Raw genomic sequence first — 17582 nt, 5'->3', positions numbered from 1 at the left:
ACAAAAAGTCAGAAAGTGTGGACCAAAGAGGTTTTCGAAGGGATCAATGGGTGAGGAATATCGAGAACAAGCCCTAAACGAACGAGAGAGGCAACATACTTGTGCGATCGCCAACGGCACATATCCTGAGATAGTAGTGTAGTTAAGTGACATTTACACAGTTTCGTTCTAGAGATTAATTTAAGCAGTGAACTACCTCATTTAATAACGTGCCATTATTTGCGACATTACAAGCAATGACTAACCACTTGCGCACTACTATAGGATATGCCACACGTATTTAAAGACTATGCATGTTTGTAGATCACGCGTTGGTCTCGTCTAACCCTTTCCCACTTAGATACGTATTTTAACGCATTTGTAGTCCTTAAGAAAGCTATATTTAATTTAAGACCTGTCTTACTATAGGTTTCAGTTTTAAAGGCTTCATTTCCAATCCTAAGGTACTGATGAGTAGCAAACAACATAAAACCTACACAGACTGCGAGTTACTTGCAGGCTGTTAGATGGTTTTATGCTGTTTGCACATTTTCACTTTGCTTCTGAGTGGGAAATGGTAGATCAATGTCAAATAGAGATCGATCACATTCGACAAATTACTGGAAACGACAAAAAGGCATTTTGAACTATTCTTATTTGTCATACCGTATTTTGTCATGGATTCGACGTGATACATTTTAGTAAAATGAAAGAATGAATGAATGAATTTATTTATTAATTAACAAACGAACGAGCGTACACACGTACGAACGAACGCATTAACAAATGAACAAACGGAGGAATGAATATATAAAAGAATTAATGAATGCATAAAAGATTGAATTTGTTAATGCTAGAATGGATGGATGGATACATGATTGCATTACAGAATGAATTAATGAATTGTTGAATGAATGAATAAAGGAATACATGAATGAATGAACGAATGAATGAATGAATGAATGCACAACAACTGAAAGGACAGACAGACCCAAATAAAAGTAATCAGAATGAATCAAATAAACAATGATCGCGGTGGTGTAGTGGTTATGGTTCAAGCTATAGCTTCAAGAGGTCACGGGCCCGAACCATATTCCGGGAGCGTTATCGAGATATTGCCGTATGACGCTGGTTCAACCAAACAAAGTACTCGAAATCGTCTGGATACGCCCAATGAGTTCGGTAAACTCAAGCAGAAACAAATGTCTATAAAATAGCTACACAAAAAAGACTGGTGAATTAACAAAGTAAAATTTAACGTGTTGTAACCTATTCGTTATTAAACAACAACAACTACTTCTACAAACGAAAGCCTCGATTCATACATAGTTTCGGGGTTTTCTGCTTTGTGGACGACCTTTAGTTAAATATGGAAGAGGAAGAGTTACAATCCTCACTGAACACTTATAAAGCACAGGTATTTCATTATCCTGAGGCATATATAAAACCTAACGTTTACAATTTCTTAACTGGATCAGTATTTCGGATGTATATATTTTGGAATATTGTATTGTTAATGTAAACTGAAGGGCTCTTTACTAATGGTCAGTAAACGCACTTGTTGAATACATGCAAGTATGAGTACATACATGGTCATTTAAAAGGTTTAACATTATATAACTCAAGTTACTGAAATTTTTGTTTGATGTTAACCTTGAATTTAATTGATGTTCATAACTAAGATCTTGAAGATCACGAGCAGCGGTTTTAGAAACCTTACATATACCAATTTTATGTGAGATTATAATGTTTTAATGCATATCCATGCCATCATTCAATTAAAACCAACGTAATCAGCAAGTATGCAGCCGATAACTATGCCGAATTTTCACACTTCGCAATCGAGTCGACATTTTTGTTCAAACCGAAAGTGACATAGTCAAACACCACTTGCTTGAGTTCATAACAAAAGAATCAATATCAGCTGTTGTCATAGTAAAGATCAACATATATATTGAAGGTTTTCCTAGTACACACACATTATGGCATATCTTGATTGTATTAAGTATTGTATTATGATTTAATCAGACAATTATAAATGACACATTATGAACATATACAATTATTACCAGAAATTAATCGATGTTCGATGTCCAAACTAACCGTTCAAATATCACTTCAACAATGTAGTCAAAACAAACAGGGCAACAGATAAGGATCGTTGTATCGTTTTAACGATTTGTATTTTACGAACTGAAATAAAAAATCGATCGTGCAATTAACGATTACGAAATCGGAAAACGAATTGCAATCGATTCTTTGTCGTTTTATTTTACCAATTCCCTCTGTACTATGTTTGATTTCAATAAGTATATATAGAATATTATGTGAGTTTGGGATAAAGATCAAGTTTATCATGCAAGGCTTAGAATCGATGTAGCGCGAGGATTGCCAAGCGCTATCATGGTTCGTGCCGAGCATGATAAACTTGATCTTCATCCCAAACTCGCATAATATTCTATTTATCCTATTATTTCCTCCCTATTTTCGATTAATAATTGTAAAATATCGCATATTTTTTTACGATTTCCGGTTCATTCGCGTTCTACTTTCGGAATAGATATGCTTTAAGAAATGATTTTATTTAATGAAAAAGAGTCTTACTGGTCAGAAAATACATATTTTAACATCAGTTTTTTTTTACTCGTCCTGTAGGACGAGAGCTTTAGGGAAATTCACTCGTCCTTTCAAGATTTCACTCGTCAATACGAGCGGACGAGTGGAATTTTTGTCCCCTGAAACCGTTGGGTAAAGACGTTGCAAATGGTGTTTTAAAGCTAAAAAGGTGTGCTCTGAGACTAAAACACAGGAATGTTAAAAAACAGAACTCATAATCATATATGCTTTGTCAATAGAAAATTTAATTAATTTATTCATATAAACAAGCAAACATTGAAAACATGAATACATAATGACTTTAGTAAATTTATTGCAATAAGAATTGCTACAGATTGTCACAGCCGAATATTTAAGAGCTCATCTCATCCAGAAATAAATGTAAGTTTTTAATCAACTGTAAAAAACTTTTCGACCAATTGATTTGCGGGAAAAAACTAATTGTTTCAAAAAGCTAGGAGTGAAAACTAATTGACATGAAATCTTATCTGTTGCCCTGAACAATTAATGTTGATTTCATTTGCTATTATCCTGACAGGGCCATTTTGTTGAAACCCAATGTTGACTCAGCACCTATTTGTAATTATGCTAAATTGATCTAGTTGTTGTGACCCTTTACTTCAAAGTGAAAATTACATCATTTCTGTTATTTGATATATATATATATGTCAGGGATGGAAATTAGTGGTTGCCCGTGAGCCCGGGGCAACTAGATTTTGACCCGGTCAACTCAATTTCAAATGTTGGTAGTTCGGCTGGGCGACTAGATTTTTTAAAGCTTAAAAACATTTAGTTCAATTAAATATTTTAAAACCAAAGATCAATTATCTCTTTAATAATATTCATGTATTTAGGTCTAGGAAATGATTCAACCAGACACATAATAAGACATAATGCATTAAACGTGTGTTCGGGCAACCAAGTGTAAAAACATAGTTTCAATCCCTGTATGTATATAATTTGTCTTAACAATAAGCCATGATTCTATAAATATGATGAAATTATATTGTTCTAAACTCTCCACGAGCGAGGTGAATTTATATGTCATAAAGAACAAATACCATGTCAAAATTTATTTATTTTGCATTTTATTTCAAACCTAGTTGTAAATACTATCCTGTTGGTGCAGTATGTTGTATATTCTGTTAAAATGATAACTGCAGACAGATAATCTGCTTGTTTTATTACAGTTTGTGCAGATGAAATTGATATTAAACAGTAGATGACTGATAACATGACTTCAGAAACATACAGGACCGTCTATTTTATGACACCAGCTTGATTTATGGCAGGTGTAAGGTGGTAATACACCAAATTCTATATGTGCAAATAGCCAAAAACCAGAACAGCCTGCGAGCAACTCACAGTCTATTCATGTTTTATGCTGTTTGCTGCTCATCAGTATCTATGGGTTGGAAGTAAAGCCTTTAAAACTTGAATCTAGTAAAAAAGGTCTTTTATTAACCCTTTCAGTGCGGGAACCGAATTTTAAAGGCCTTTGCAAACAGTTTGGATCCAGATGAGATGCCACAGAACGTGGCGTCTCATCAGGATCCAAACTATTTTCTATTCTGATAGTATTCTTTGAAAAAAATCGAAGAAAATGCTAATTTTAGAAATTAAGCAGACAACATTTTAGCAGATGACAAATTTCCCAGCATGCAAAGGGTTAAATTTAACTTCCTAAGGGACTACAAATGCGTGAAAATGCTTGGTAAAGGGTTACAATTCCCAATTCAAAAACTTAGGTTGTGTAATGGTAGCTTATCATCTAGAGGCCACAAGGCTATGTTAACCCCTTTCCACTCAGAAGCAAAGTGCAAATGGCTATGTGCAAACATCATAAAACCAGAACAGCCTGCAAATAACTAAGAAAGGTCTTTTATTAAACTTAACTTTCTAAAGGACTATAAATGCCTTGAATTATGTATCTAAGTGGTAAAGGGTTAATGATTATTCTATTTTTCAGTTGCAACAAGTTGAACAAGCTTTACGGGCTGCTGGTAGCAATACAGATCTTGAAACATTGAAAAATGATTTAACTGAATTGGTTAATCTTACACAAGGTTAGTTTCCAATCACTTCTTATAATCATCTTTCTTCAGAACATTGATAGTAGTTAAATATTTCTTCTTATAAAAATAATCAGTATTTCTTTGCCAAGTAAATAGTTATATGAATTTATTTCTGCATGCAAACAATTAATGTAATAATAAATTAAATACATGTTTAAAGAACTGCAAACTAAAGTGTTCAACAAACAAACACATAATTGAAATGAATATTACTAAAACTTAAATACTGCAATTAACTAAATCAAGATAGATTCACTTTTCTTTCCCAGAAAGTTTGCTGTCTCTAAAGAAAAGTAAACTTTTAAAACAGCTTGATGAAGATTCTGCTGATTACAGTCGTTTCCAAACAAAGGGAGCTAACCCTGTTTTGCAAGTGAACTCTCCTAGCCACAGTGGTGCCCCTTCTATTGATGAGGAATATGCGGCTTTTCAGGTAGATTTTTTAGCTAGGAAAAAACCCGAGGTATTGTCATAGCCAGCTCGTGTGTCATCCGCCGTCCACATCGTGCTAAAACCTTAACATATTGTTAACCTTTTGTACATTTGCTCTAAAATCAAAGTGCTTCCACCTACAACTTTGAAACTTCATATGTAGCTGCACCTTGATAAGTTCTACACGCCACACCCATTTTTGGGTCACTAGGTCAAAGGTAAAGGTCACTGTGACCTCTAAAAAAAAATCTGACAAGCATTCATTTATTCAAAATTGCACCTGCAGCCAAGCGTTGGCTACCGTTATCTGGTGCTCTTGTTGACACAGTTAAATTGATGGAAATAATTGAAAAAAAGTTCATAATTATACATATTTTTTAGGTAAAAACTGCGGTGTGTGTGAAACTCATGACAAACTTGGGTAAATTTAATGTGGGACAAGTAATAATCAGTTACTTCTACATGTCTAGATATACACATGTAAGATCACATGTTCTGTATGAATACACTTGATGAATATCGCCATGAGCTTTATTTTCTCTCAGGAATTTTTAGGTGATATCGAAGATGAAAAAACTACTGAAAATGACAAAGAATTACCAGTTAAAGAGAATATTGGAGGTGAACACTCCGTTTCTGAGATGTACAAAGAAATAATAGGTACCAAATGTCAGGCCCCATTCTCCCAGGACTGGGGCCACAAGTCATATGGAAACGCTCTCATTGTTGGAGTGGAGTCGGAGATAGAAACGGAAATACCAAAGGTAAGGATTCAACAATTTTCATCGGGCTTTACAATGTTTTTTTATCTGCATCCAGAAACCTTGCATGTAGGAAAAGCAGATACATGAATAATAAAATAGACTTTTAATTGTTAAATTAAATTTCATTTTTTTATCTGTTACAAAACAAGTAGTTCAGTTAGTTAATTATTACATATTAACACTGCTACTGATCTAAATGAGTTTATTTATGTGTTGACTTCATTTGTTCTTTCTTTAAGTTCATGTGTTAAAAAATGTGATTTGCCAATTCAGGTAATATGTGTAATTCAAATCACCAAACAAACTTTCGATCACCAATTTCAGGAAAAATCTTCATAAATTCAGTTTGTGTGTCCCCACGGACGACTTTTATCCCAGTCAGCAGGGATTTCAATTAACTCTTTCAGTGCGGGAACCGAATTTTGAAGGCCTTTGCCAACAGTTTGGATCCAGATGAGACGCCACAAAACATGGCGTCTCATCTGGATCCAAACTGTTAGCTACTCTGATAGTATTCTTTGAAAAAAAATCGAAGAAAATGCTAATTTTAGAAATTCTGCAGACGACATTTTAGCAGACGACAAATTTCCCAGCATGCAAAGGGTTAAAGCAGAATCCTGCTTTTTGATGCAAGCATTTTGAAATTTTCTTACTTTGACTCCTGCAAATAATGTCCTTTGCATCATTTTGAAGCAAATGTTACCAAGAAGCTAACTTCAAAATACAGTTTTTATCATACAATTTCTGTTTTTGCTTTGTATTTTACTTAAATTGATGCAAAACAACATTTGCAGACTTTTTAACAAAATATGCAGAAATAAAATTGATATTGTTTTCAGTTTTTTGACCCCTGACAACTTTATATCACCCCTGAACATTTCATTTGACCCCTGACAACTTTATATCACCCCTGAACATTTCATTTGACCCCTGACCATTTCAAGCATTGGACTCCTGGTTTTCAAAATATATTGAAATCTCTGGTCATAATGGGGATAATGTGAAAGTCTGCTGAAATAATTGTGTACCAGTGATCAATATCAGACTATAAACCTATCTTTAACCTTTACTCCACAGGTGAAGGTTATGTTCTGTAACCCCACCCATCAGTCCATGTTGCCGTGTACATACTTCCTGTCTGGCAGCTGCAGATTTGATCAGGACCAATGCAGGTACATGTATTTGCTTGTACTGTGACATAATGATTGGTCGTTATTTCTGCATAATAGTAGTAGTAAGAATATAAATACAACTATTATTACTATTATTATAAAGGCTCTCTTAGCTCATTCTGTTGCCTTCAATGAATTGTATAAAAAGGGATACATAGATGTAAATCACCGTATATACTGTTGATTGGATGGTGTGGAATTGGTTGCTGTGTTATACATCTAAAGAAGTGAGGATGCACTGGCCCACGTGCAAATTGCAACACATCAACGCACATACAGATTTTGATACGTTTATCTTGCAATGCACCTAAATTCTGCTAAAGAGCCACTATAACATTGGTGTCAACTAAAAATACAGACCTTACACCGTTTAAGAACAAACCAACTGTCTCTTAAGTGATTTTGTTCTCGATAGCTTACATTGATTTCAGCCATTTTCTGTTTTCACACTTGAATGATGTGTCTTTATTATGAAGGGCAAGCAAATTATTGATAAAAACAGGATAATAACAGAAATTGTCTTACCTTGAAGTTTCACTGTATAGTGCTTAGCAAATTAACTTCTGCAAACATTTTCATCTTTACTCTGTTATGTTGTTTTATGTTTAATTAGACAATCTCAAGATATGCCACTTGCCAGGTAACCCCATTATAAATTTTTGTTTTTGGAAAATTGGGCTTAATGCACATGCATGAAGTGTTATCTCAGATTAGCCTGTGCAGTCTGCATAGGCTTAATTATCAGGTACAACACTTTCCGCTTAAACTGGATATTAGTTTAGAAGAGACCTTCTTTGAATGATACATTGAATAAAAGTGTCGTCCCTGATTAGCCTGTGCAGACTGCATACGATTATCTGATATGACACTTAAAGCACATGCATTAAGCCTAGTTTTGTCGGAACAAGGCTCTTACATGTATAGTCGCCAGATATGCCACTTGCCAGACAAACCAATAATACATGATTCCTTTTTTATGGACAATGTCAATGTCTGTTCAGGTTCAGTCACGGCTATGCAGTGCCCCTTGAGGAGCTGAAAGAATATGTAGACCATGACCACAGGTATGTTGATATGTAGACCACGACCACAGGTATGTTGATAAGAACCCAATATGTACACCCCGACCACAGGTATGTTGATATGTAGACCAGGACCACAGGTATGGTGATATGTAGACCACGACCACAGGTATGTTGATATGTAGACCACGACCACAGGTATGTTGATATAGAACCCAATATGTAGACCACGACCACAGGTATGTTGATATGCAGACCATGACCACAGGAATGTTGATATGTAGACCATGACCACAGGAATGTTGATATGTAGACCATGACCACAGGAATGTTGATATACAACCCAATATGTAGACCACGACCACGGGTATGTTGATATGTAGACCAAGACCACAGGTATGTTGATATGTAGACCATGACCACAGGAATGTTGATATGTAGACCATGACCACAGGAATGTTGATATACAACCCAATATGTAGACCCCGACCACAGGTATGTTGATATGTAGACCAAGACCACAGGTATGTTGATATGTAGACCATGACCACAGGAATGTTGATATGTAGACCATGACCACAGGTATGTTGATATAGAACCCAATATGTAGACCACGACCACGGGTATGTTGATATGTAGACCACGACCACAGGTATGTTGATATGTAGACCATGACCACAGGTATGTTGATATGTAAACCATGGCCACAGGTATGTTGATATACAACCCAATATGTAACCAGGACCACAGGTATGTTGATATGTAGACCATGACCACCGGGTATGTTGATACAGAACCCAATATGTAGACCACGATCACAGGTATGTTGATATGTAGACCATGACCACAGGTATGTTGATATAGAACCCAATATGTAGACCACAACCACAGGTATGTTGATACAGAACCCAATAAGAAAATGTGGTCTTTTTGTAGCTGAAAGAATATGTTGACCACAACCACAGGTATGTTGATATAGAACCCAATTTAAAAATGTGGTCTTTTTGTATTATATTTTTATAGATTTGACATGCATTTAAGTAACATGACAGCTTGTACTATGTTTTCTTAGTATTCCAGCAATGTTTGTATGTAAATGTACAATGAATATTGGAAAGTATCATGCCCGATTTGCCCATGGTAACTGCACAGGCTAACCAGGGATGACACTTTAGGCGTATGTATTAAGCCCAGTTTTCTCAGAGCACGGCTTATTTATTTATTGTTAGTGAATTGAAGCTTGAGAGCAAGTGTCTGGCAAGGTTCCACGATGACCTTTGGTACAAGGCCACGGTCGTTGACCTTCATGACTCAGGGGTCACGGTAACTTTCGATAGTTACCAGGATGATCCAGTGACCCTGCCCTGGGAGGATGTGATTCCATTACCAGGTATTTGTTTTTTTGCGTGTTTTGAGATGGAACATTATTTAAGTGTATAAAGAACTTGTTTTAAAACATTGTTTTTTTTGGTAAAATGTTTTGCAAACACACTCTTATATGGCATATAGGTGGTTAAAGTGAAACCAACCGATTAAAGAGTGACAATATTTTCAGATTCATATATCCATTTATATTTTCCTTATTTTTGCTGAGAAATTATCAATCAGCAAAACGGTAAATAAATGTGCAAAATATGCTAGGAAATGAATGGTCAACTAGATGCCATTACAACACTGATTCTCTGATACTAATACTGATACTTACTGTACATGTATCTGCATTCTCAAATTATTTTAACCTTTTTTTCGAGAGTTGGTTATAAATATTGATACAAAAACTTAATTGATGTATTATGTATACTTTAAAATAACTGAATATTAAAGAGTTGAGAGATATAGATGTGCATAGGGTATTTGTTGGTTTTAATTAATTAATTTTAATTAAGTGGTCATACAAAATAATATTTTCAGTGGTGAACAAGTGAAAAAAAATCTGTAATCTACTTAAATCAACACATTTTTTTATTTAGTGCTTTTCCACCAATTATTGACATTTAAAAAAGTGTTCACTCTGCAAATGTTACTGAAATAACACCATCATGATCCGAAAGTACATAATCTCACAGTAAAATTGTATCAATATTTTTTACCATTATTTTTCACAGTTTGAAATAGAAAATACTTGTGTTTACATCACAGGTCTTTCCCTATCAACCACATAAAAGCAATATATACATACCGTACATACTGTTGCTTGTTGCCAGACATGTCAGATGAGCTATCGTCCTCCTCTAAGGAAGGCACAGACGATGACGTCGACGATGACATCACGGAGGTTCTTCCCATTGATCGGGAGGAGAGTGACGATGATGACGCACTTCCTGTGTTCCTATGGAAACCATCAAGTCACGGACTGGGTGATCTTGGAAGGTGGGAGGAGCATACTAAGGTATGTTGGGATAGCTTAAAAGTTGACAATTGAACCTTGTTCCTGGAAAACTTGGCTTAATGCATGTGTGTAAAGTGACGTTGCAGATAAGCATTTGCAGTCTGCACAGGCTTAACGGGAATAACACTTTTCACTTATAGTGGACTTGCGATAAGAAAATACTGCCTTAAAAAAAATAAATATTTAAAAGCAAAAAGTGTCATCCCTGATAAGCCTGTGGAGACTGCAGACTGCACAGGCTGATAGGGAACGACACCTAACGCACATGCATTAAGCCAAGTTTTGTCAGAACAAGGCTCAAGTAAACACATTGTCTTTCAATAGTTTGTTGGAACCAAGAGTAAAATGACCATAGGGTTAATATTTTGATGTCTTTTTAATTATTTGGACCTGTGTTCAGAGTACTTAAATCACTAGAATTGTGCATATAAGGTCAATTTTGTTAAATTGTCATGTGTGTAAATGAAACATAATGACTTTTGCATACACCATATTTGTTGGTTATTATTCTTTTTAAGCCCTTGTTATGCTTTTCAGATTTAAGCATTGAATATTTTTCATTGTTCATTATACAAAGGGTGTGGTGTATACTAGTATAATCACATTTTCCGTCGGTTGGTCGGTGTTGGGTCAGTTTGTATGTCACACTGAATATGCTTTCTTTGTGTTTTCTGCTAATAAATATGATGCTTTATTAAAAGCACAATATATTATGTTTAGTATTGGGCCATTTTCTTTAAAGAGAGATGTGTCTTTGAACTTAACGTCCTGCACTTCAACATATTATAAACAACATAACATAGTATATTGTTTATACTGTTTTAGTGCAAGACGTTATTTTTGCGTCTGTCACAGATTTATTGCAGAGCAATGTGCCCTTGAAAGAAAGAAAAATGTATTATATCCCCACAAACAAAGTTTAGGGGGGTATATAGGAGTGAACTTGTCTGTCGGTCGGTTGGTCGGTATGTCTGTCGGTCCGTATTAAGTGTCCCCTCTCTTGTTCACGTAGTTTTCATCCGATCTTTACCAAACTTGGTCAGAAGTTGTATCTACATGATGTCTAGGCCAAGTTTGAACATGGGCCTTGCCAGGTCAAAAACTAGGTCACGGGGTCACTTAGTGTGTTTTAAACATTCAGCATGTTGTCCGCTCTCTAATTCAAGTAGTTTTCATCTGATCTTCACCAAACTTGGTCAGAAGTTGTATCTAGATGATGTCTAGGCCATGGTCGAACATGGGCCTTGCCGGGTCAAAAACTAGGTCACAGGGTCACTTAGTGCGTTTTAAACATTCAGCATGTTGTCCGCTTTCTAATTCAAGTAGTTTTCATCCGATCTTCACCAAACTTGGTCAGAAGTTGTATCTAGATGATCTTAAGGCCAAGATCGAACATGGACCTAGCCGGGTCAAAAACTAGGTCACAGGGTCACTTAGTGCGTTTTTTAACATTCAGCATGGTGTCCTCTCGCTTATTCAAGTAATTTTCATCTGATCTTCACCTAACTTTGTCAGAAGTTTAATCTAGATGATCTGAAGGCCAAGTTTGAACATGGGCAATGCCAGATCAAAAACTAGGTCACAGGGTCACTTAGTACGTTTTACACATTGAGCATGTTGTCCGCTTTCTAATTCAATTATTTTTTATCCAATCTTCACCAAAATTGGTCAGAAGTTGTATCTTGATAATGTCTAGGGCAAGTTTGAATATGGGTCATGCCGGGTCAAAAACAAGGTCACGGGGTCACTGAGTGCGTTTTAAACATCACAATGTTGTCTGCTCTCTAATTCAAGAAGTTTTTCATCCAATCTTCACCAAACTTGGTCAGAAGTTGTATCTAGATGATGTCTAGGTCAAGTTTGAATATGGGTCATGCCGGGTCAAAAATTAGGTCACAGGGTATCTTAGTGTGTTTTAAACCTCACCATGTTGTCTGCTCTCTAATTCAAGTAGTTTTCATCCAATCCTCACCAAACATGGTCACAAGTTTTATCTAAATGATCTCTAGGACAAGTTTGAACATGGGCTATTCTGGGCCTAAAACTAGGTCACGGGGTCACTTAGTGCCTTTTTCTAACATTCAGCATGGTGTCAGCTCTCTAATTCAAGTAGTTTATAACCGATCTTCACCAAACTTGGTCAGAAGTTTTATAGAAAATGATCTCAAGGTCAAGTTAGAACATGGGCCTTTCCGGATCAAAAACTAGGTCAAGGGGTCACTAAGTGCGTTTTAAAAATTGAGCATGGTGTCCCCTGTTTTTTGTGAAGACGACATGCAAAATATTATGTGTCAATGCGGCATGTGGGGGTATTCTTCACGTCTGTGACAAAGCTCTAGTTTTTACTTAAAAAATGTGTGATTAATGGAAAGAATTGATAAAAAAACTTTACAGAATAATTTGACAAATGCTGAAGTTTCGAATCGCTTGAAATAAGCCACGGCTGGCCTTAATGCATATGCATAAAGTGTCGTGCCAGATAAGCCAGCGCAGTCCGCACAGGATAATCAGGGATGACACTTTCCGGCTAAACTTGATTTTTATCTTAGAAGAGACTCCCTTTGAATAAAAATACAAAAACAGCAGAAAGAGTCGTCCATAATTAACCTGTGCGGACTGCACAGGCTTATCTGGGATGACACATGCATTAAATCTCGTATTCCCAGACCGTTACATATATTATTTGTATTTAACCTATATCTTACTAATCTTTCAGAGGGTATTGGTGGTCGTCTGCTGCACAGATAGTTTTGAAACATAGTATTTGTATTTAACGGATACTTTAACATTCTTTCACAGGGTATAGGCAGTCGTTTGCTACAGAAGATGGGTTATGTGCCGGGACAGGGGCTTGGCTGTAGGGGCGAGGGCCGGGTAGAACCAGTACCCATTCAGCTGCTACCCCAGGGTTGGTATAATTTTGTTTTTTATAAGATGTTTAGCAATGAAGTAAATCAAATGAGTCTTGCACTGGACTTAATGCATGTGCGTAAAGTGTCGTCCCAGATAAGCCTGTACTGTCTGCAAAGGCTAATAAGAGACCACACTAACCACTTTTATGGATTTTTTTTTTAAAGGAAGTCTTTTCTAACCAAAAATCCAGTTTAGTATGAATTTGTCGACCCTGTTTAGGCTGAACATTGGAAAACAGGGCTAAATGCATGTTTGTAAATTGTAGTCTGCCTGTAGAGTTCGTACAGACTAATCAGGGAGACACATTTCTCTTTAACTTTTTCTAAGATGATACTTCTTTTATCATCAAAATAACATTTAAGCAGAAAGTGTCATCCCTGATTAGCCCAAGCATGCAGTTCAGTTTTATTGTTTCCTGGGTCATTTTTATACAGGCAAGTCTCTGGACAGAATTATGACCCTGAAGGAACTGGCAGGTGACCGAGATATATTCGATGCCATGAAGCAACAAGAGAGGAAGGACAGAAAGATGGTGCGGAAACTGGAGCAGCAGTATCACAAGCTGGAGAGTAGGCCGGACGTGTTTGAGTTCATAAATAAACGGCTTGGAGGAAAGAAAGGTGAGTCTGCGACTCAAGAAAGATACATAAACTTGTAATTGTCATGCTAATTGAAGAACCATGGCAAAGCGGATATGGTCTCACCAGTTCGATCCCCTCAAGTGGAGAAAATAAATCAATTTGCGAGCCTCATACCTAGTGTTCATTAATCATGGGTGTTTCGATTTTCTTCTTTAGTGACATTTTTTAAGAAGACATTCTTGCTTTGTCATCAGGTTTTGTGGTTATGCAGCAAGATACATTAAGTATATGTTTGGAATTTTTATGCCCCGAAGGAGGGCATATAGTGATCGGACTGTTCGTCCATCCATTTGTCCATCTTTCTGTCTTAACGTCACACTATGCGTTTAGATTTCGAAAAATGCTCATAACTTATATGTCCCTTGAGATATAACCTTCATATTTGACAATATGATATATGGACAAGGCCTTTCCATACGCACAACAAATTGTACCCCTGTGATCTTGACCTTGAACTTAGGGTCCGTGTTTAGGTTTCGAAGTCTGCGTTTAGGTTTCGAAAAATGCTCATAACTTCTATCAAAGCGTTTATAGGGGGCATATGTCATCCTATGGTGACAGCTCTTGTTGTTTTATATAAAAGCCACGACGCTTACATTTAAGACCTTGTTAAACCTGTGCTTATTTAATATGCTTGTGTGTAGTCTTTATTCAAATACTGAAGACTTTGTTTGTGGAAACTAGAAATCTGAATTATACTATTAAATATCATGATTTAAAGTAACTGATTTATTACGATGTGTTTTCACAGGCAAGCTGAGTGAGCTTGTACATGAACATCAAGTTCAAGGTCATTCAAAGTCAAACAAAGACGGCCGGCTACACCGCAGTATATCAGAGATAGACCTCAAAGCAAAATCAGACAAAAATCTAAATATACAGGTAAGCAGCAATTTGAAATTGGTCGGAATGTACATGTAATATTGTCTATGTATACCTCATGCATATCATATGTTTTGAGGGTGAAGGTACATATTGTTTTCTTTGTAATTGATTTCTTTCTAAGGTCAAGTTTGACGAGGTTTTTAACGAAGTGAAGGGGGGGGGGAATTTTCTACTATGTACTCAGCTAACATTTTAACTGGAGACTCTGAACAAAATTATGCAAAAATGACAAAATTGACTACTCGCCGACTGTTTTGGCGTCCTGTCTTGTTTAAAGTTTATGGTCATGATAGTTTCTTAAGAATGGTTTGGGTAGTTTTAATTGACATATAAGTGCTATGCGCCTTTTTAAAATATCACGGTATACACGGATAAAATGCTATTATGCAGATATTATGAGCTTTAAGTACTTTTTTCAGGTGCATTTCAGAACTGACATCCAGAACTATTTAGAAAGAAAAGGTTTAGAATTATTTAGAAAGAAAAGGGATTTATATCCGAATAGAATGAATAATGTTAATTCTATTGCTTTAACCTATACTCTTCTTTTTTACCCCATTTAACAAAAAACGCCTTACATTTTGTGTACATGTAAATAATTATTTGCTTCGGTCTATATCATTTTATTTACTTGTTAATTTTCAGCTTCTGAAAACCAGCGAGGAAATGAAGACGGTGGAAAAAGAGCTTGTAAAGTTGAAACAATCACTTAACAGAAATGAAAACAGGTCAGTAACTGTTTTTAGTCAGAAGTACAGTTATAAAAAAGTAAATTGTATTTATTGTAAGTAAGAATGTACGTTTTGTAGTAATAAGGAATTTGTTGGTTACTGGTAATTGCTGTTAAATTACTAGTATATAATGTTCTATTCATACATTTACATAATTATACATTAATTGCTTAACACACTTTAAAGTGTATGCATGTTTATTTCCTTATAGTTTAAACAATTGTTCAGTTGTGTCAGGGTTTTTTGTTTGACATTTATCAAGATACAATATAAATGATCATACATTACAAATAAGAAAATAATACATTGTTTTTTTTGTAAAACAGAGGTATTACATTTAACAGATGCCCTTCTTAGAACGAGATACAGTAATATTAGTTCTTTATTAGTTTTATATAAAATGTGGTGTCTATGGTGCATCAACAACAATATTCAAGATTGTGAATCAACCTTGACGCAAACATTGATTGAAATTTCTGTATATGAATAGCGTCTTGGGATAACCAGGCATAATTCATGCGGGTAATGTATCGCACCGTCCACACAGGCTAATCATGGACGACTTTTCCGCTTAAAGTTCCGTTAAGAGAAGTCGTACTTTAAACGAAAAATTCCATCAGTCCTTGATTGGCCTTTGTGGACTATACATGCAAGACAAAACTTCGCGCACCTGCATTAGGCTCATGTTTCTATGACTTAAATGTCTTCGCAAATGAAAACAATTCATATTCTTTTTCAATTTCTTTTCAGGGACAAGAATATTGCAACAAAAATAAGAACCAAGATTTCCTCTCTAGAAGCGTATCTAAACAAGTTAAAGACTTCCGAGTCTGCCATTGAGTCTCACAAACAGAAAAGGAAAGACCACAAAAACCTTACCACATTTTAACATTCAGTCTTATATAATTTAATAAAGTTTTAAAATTTACAGTAACTGCATTTCATTAAATTCGTACAGTCTAAGGCTAGACACGAAACGCGAACAGACTACAACGTAACTGACGCGTGATTTATTATGAGCCCATATCCCTTTGAATGTATCCAAATAGATAACACAAATGCACAAAGAACAGAAGCCGAAGACGCATTTAGAATAATGTCATCAAATCTGAATGAAATATGTGTAAGTTATTTAAATAAAAAAAGCTGAAATATACTTGGGTCGTGCTCTTTGAAAAGGGAGTTGAATGCATGTTCGTAAAGTGTCGTTGCAGACAACCCTGTGCAGTCCGCACATGCTTATCAGGGACAACGTTTTCCGCTTTTATATTTTTCGTGTAAAGACATTCTCTTGCTAGCAAAAATCAAGGCGGAAACTGGTGGATTGCACAGGCTAATCTGGGACGACACTTTAGACAAATGCATTAAACCCCTTTTTCTCAGAGCGAGGCTCTTTTAAAAGTATTTTATTTTAACGGAATATATAGAAAATACTAGGATAGCGTTGAATAGGGTGAAGTTCATGTTGCGAGGCTTCGAACACCGGGAGCGCGAGCCTCGGCGAGCGCTTTCGGTGTTAGAGCCAAGCAACATAAACTTTTCTTTATTCAACGCTAATCCTAGTATTCTATTTATCCCATCGCATTTTTACTAAACAAGAAACATAACAAACAATGGCATGTTTGGAAACTTAAAAAAATTAAACACAGCGCACGATTGTTTTTTTATTAATGACGTCATTCGTCGTGCACGCGACAAATGGGGTGTTATACCGTCAATGTCACGGTGAAGATGGGATAAAATCGGGAGACGGAAAACTACAACGGGCGAGGCATGGTCAGGGGTGATAACCCCAAAAAAGGGTTAGGGTAAGGGTTAGGGTTAGGGGTCGGGTTAGGGTTAGGGTTGGGTTTAGGCTTACCCAAACCCTAACCCGACCCTAAACACTAACCCAAACCCTAACCCTCTAACCCCCCCTCGCGCAATACCATACCATGCCTCGCCCTTGTAGTTTTCCGTCTCC

General features: G+C 36.0%; 1 protein-coding gene across 1 annotated transcript; it reads left to right on the top strand.

The window, feature by feature from the left end:
• The first annotated feature begins 1250 nt into the window (after window positions 1-1250).
• On the top strand, window positions 1251-16547 carry LOC127838032 (zinc finger CCCH-type with G patch domain-containing protein-like). The gene is made up of 13 exons (XM_052365543.1): window positions 1251-1396; window positions 4565-4661; window positions 4940-5103; window positions 5648-5866; window positions 6944-7038; window positions 8040-8102; window positions 9290-9450; window positions 10265-10449; window positions 13249-13357; window positions 13797-13982; window positions 14755-14885; window positions 15534-15616; window positions 16370-16547. The coding sequence occupies exons 1-13, from the start codon at window positions 1349-1351 to the stop codon at window positions 16506-16508; spliced, it is 1680 nt and encodes a 559-aa protein (XP_052221503.1). The 5' UTR covers window positions 1251-1348; the 3' UTR covers window positions 16509-16547.
• Window positions 16548-17582: the final 1035 nt, after the last annotated feature.

Source organism: Dreissena polymorpha, chromosome 7, assembly GCF_020536995.1.
Source record: "Dreissena polymorpha isolate Duluth1 chromosome 7, UMN_Dpol_1.0, whole genome shotgun sequence".
Classification (NCBI taxonomy): Eukaryota; Metazoa; Mollusca; class Bivalvia; order Myida; family Dreissenidae; genus Dreissena; species Dreissena polymorpha.
This window is presented reverse-complemented; position numbering and strand designations above follow the sequence as displayed.

Coding starts and splice junctions, on each gene's coding strand:
- LOC127838032 (XM_052365543.1), top strand. CDS start 1,349: ATGGAAGAGGAAGAGTTACAATCCTCACTGAACACTTATAAAGCACAG. Junction 5,867..6,943: donor TAGAAACGGAAATACCAAAG/GTAAGGATTCAA, acceptor TTTACTCCACAG/GTGAAGGTTATGTTCTGTAA. Junction 8,103..9,289: donor TATGTAGACCATGACCACAG/GTATGTTGATAT, acceptor ATTTATTGTTAG/TGAATTGAAGCTTGAGAGCA.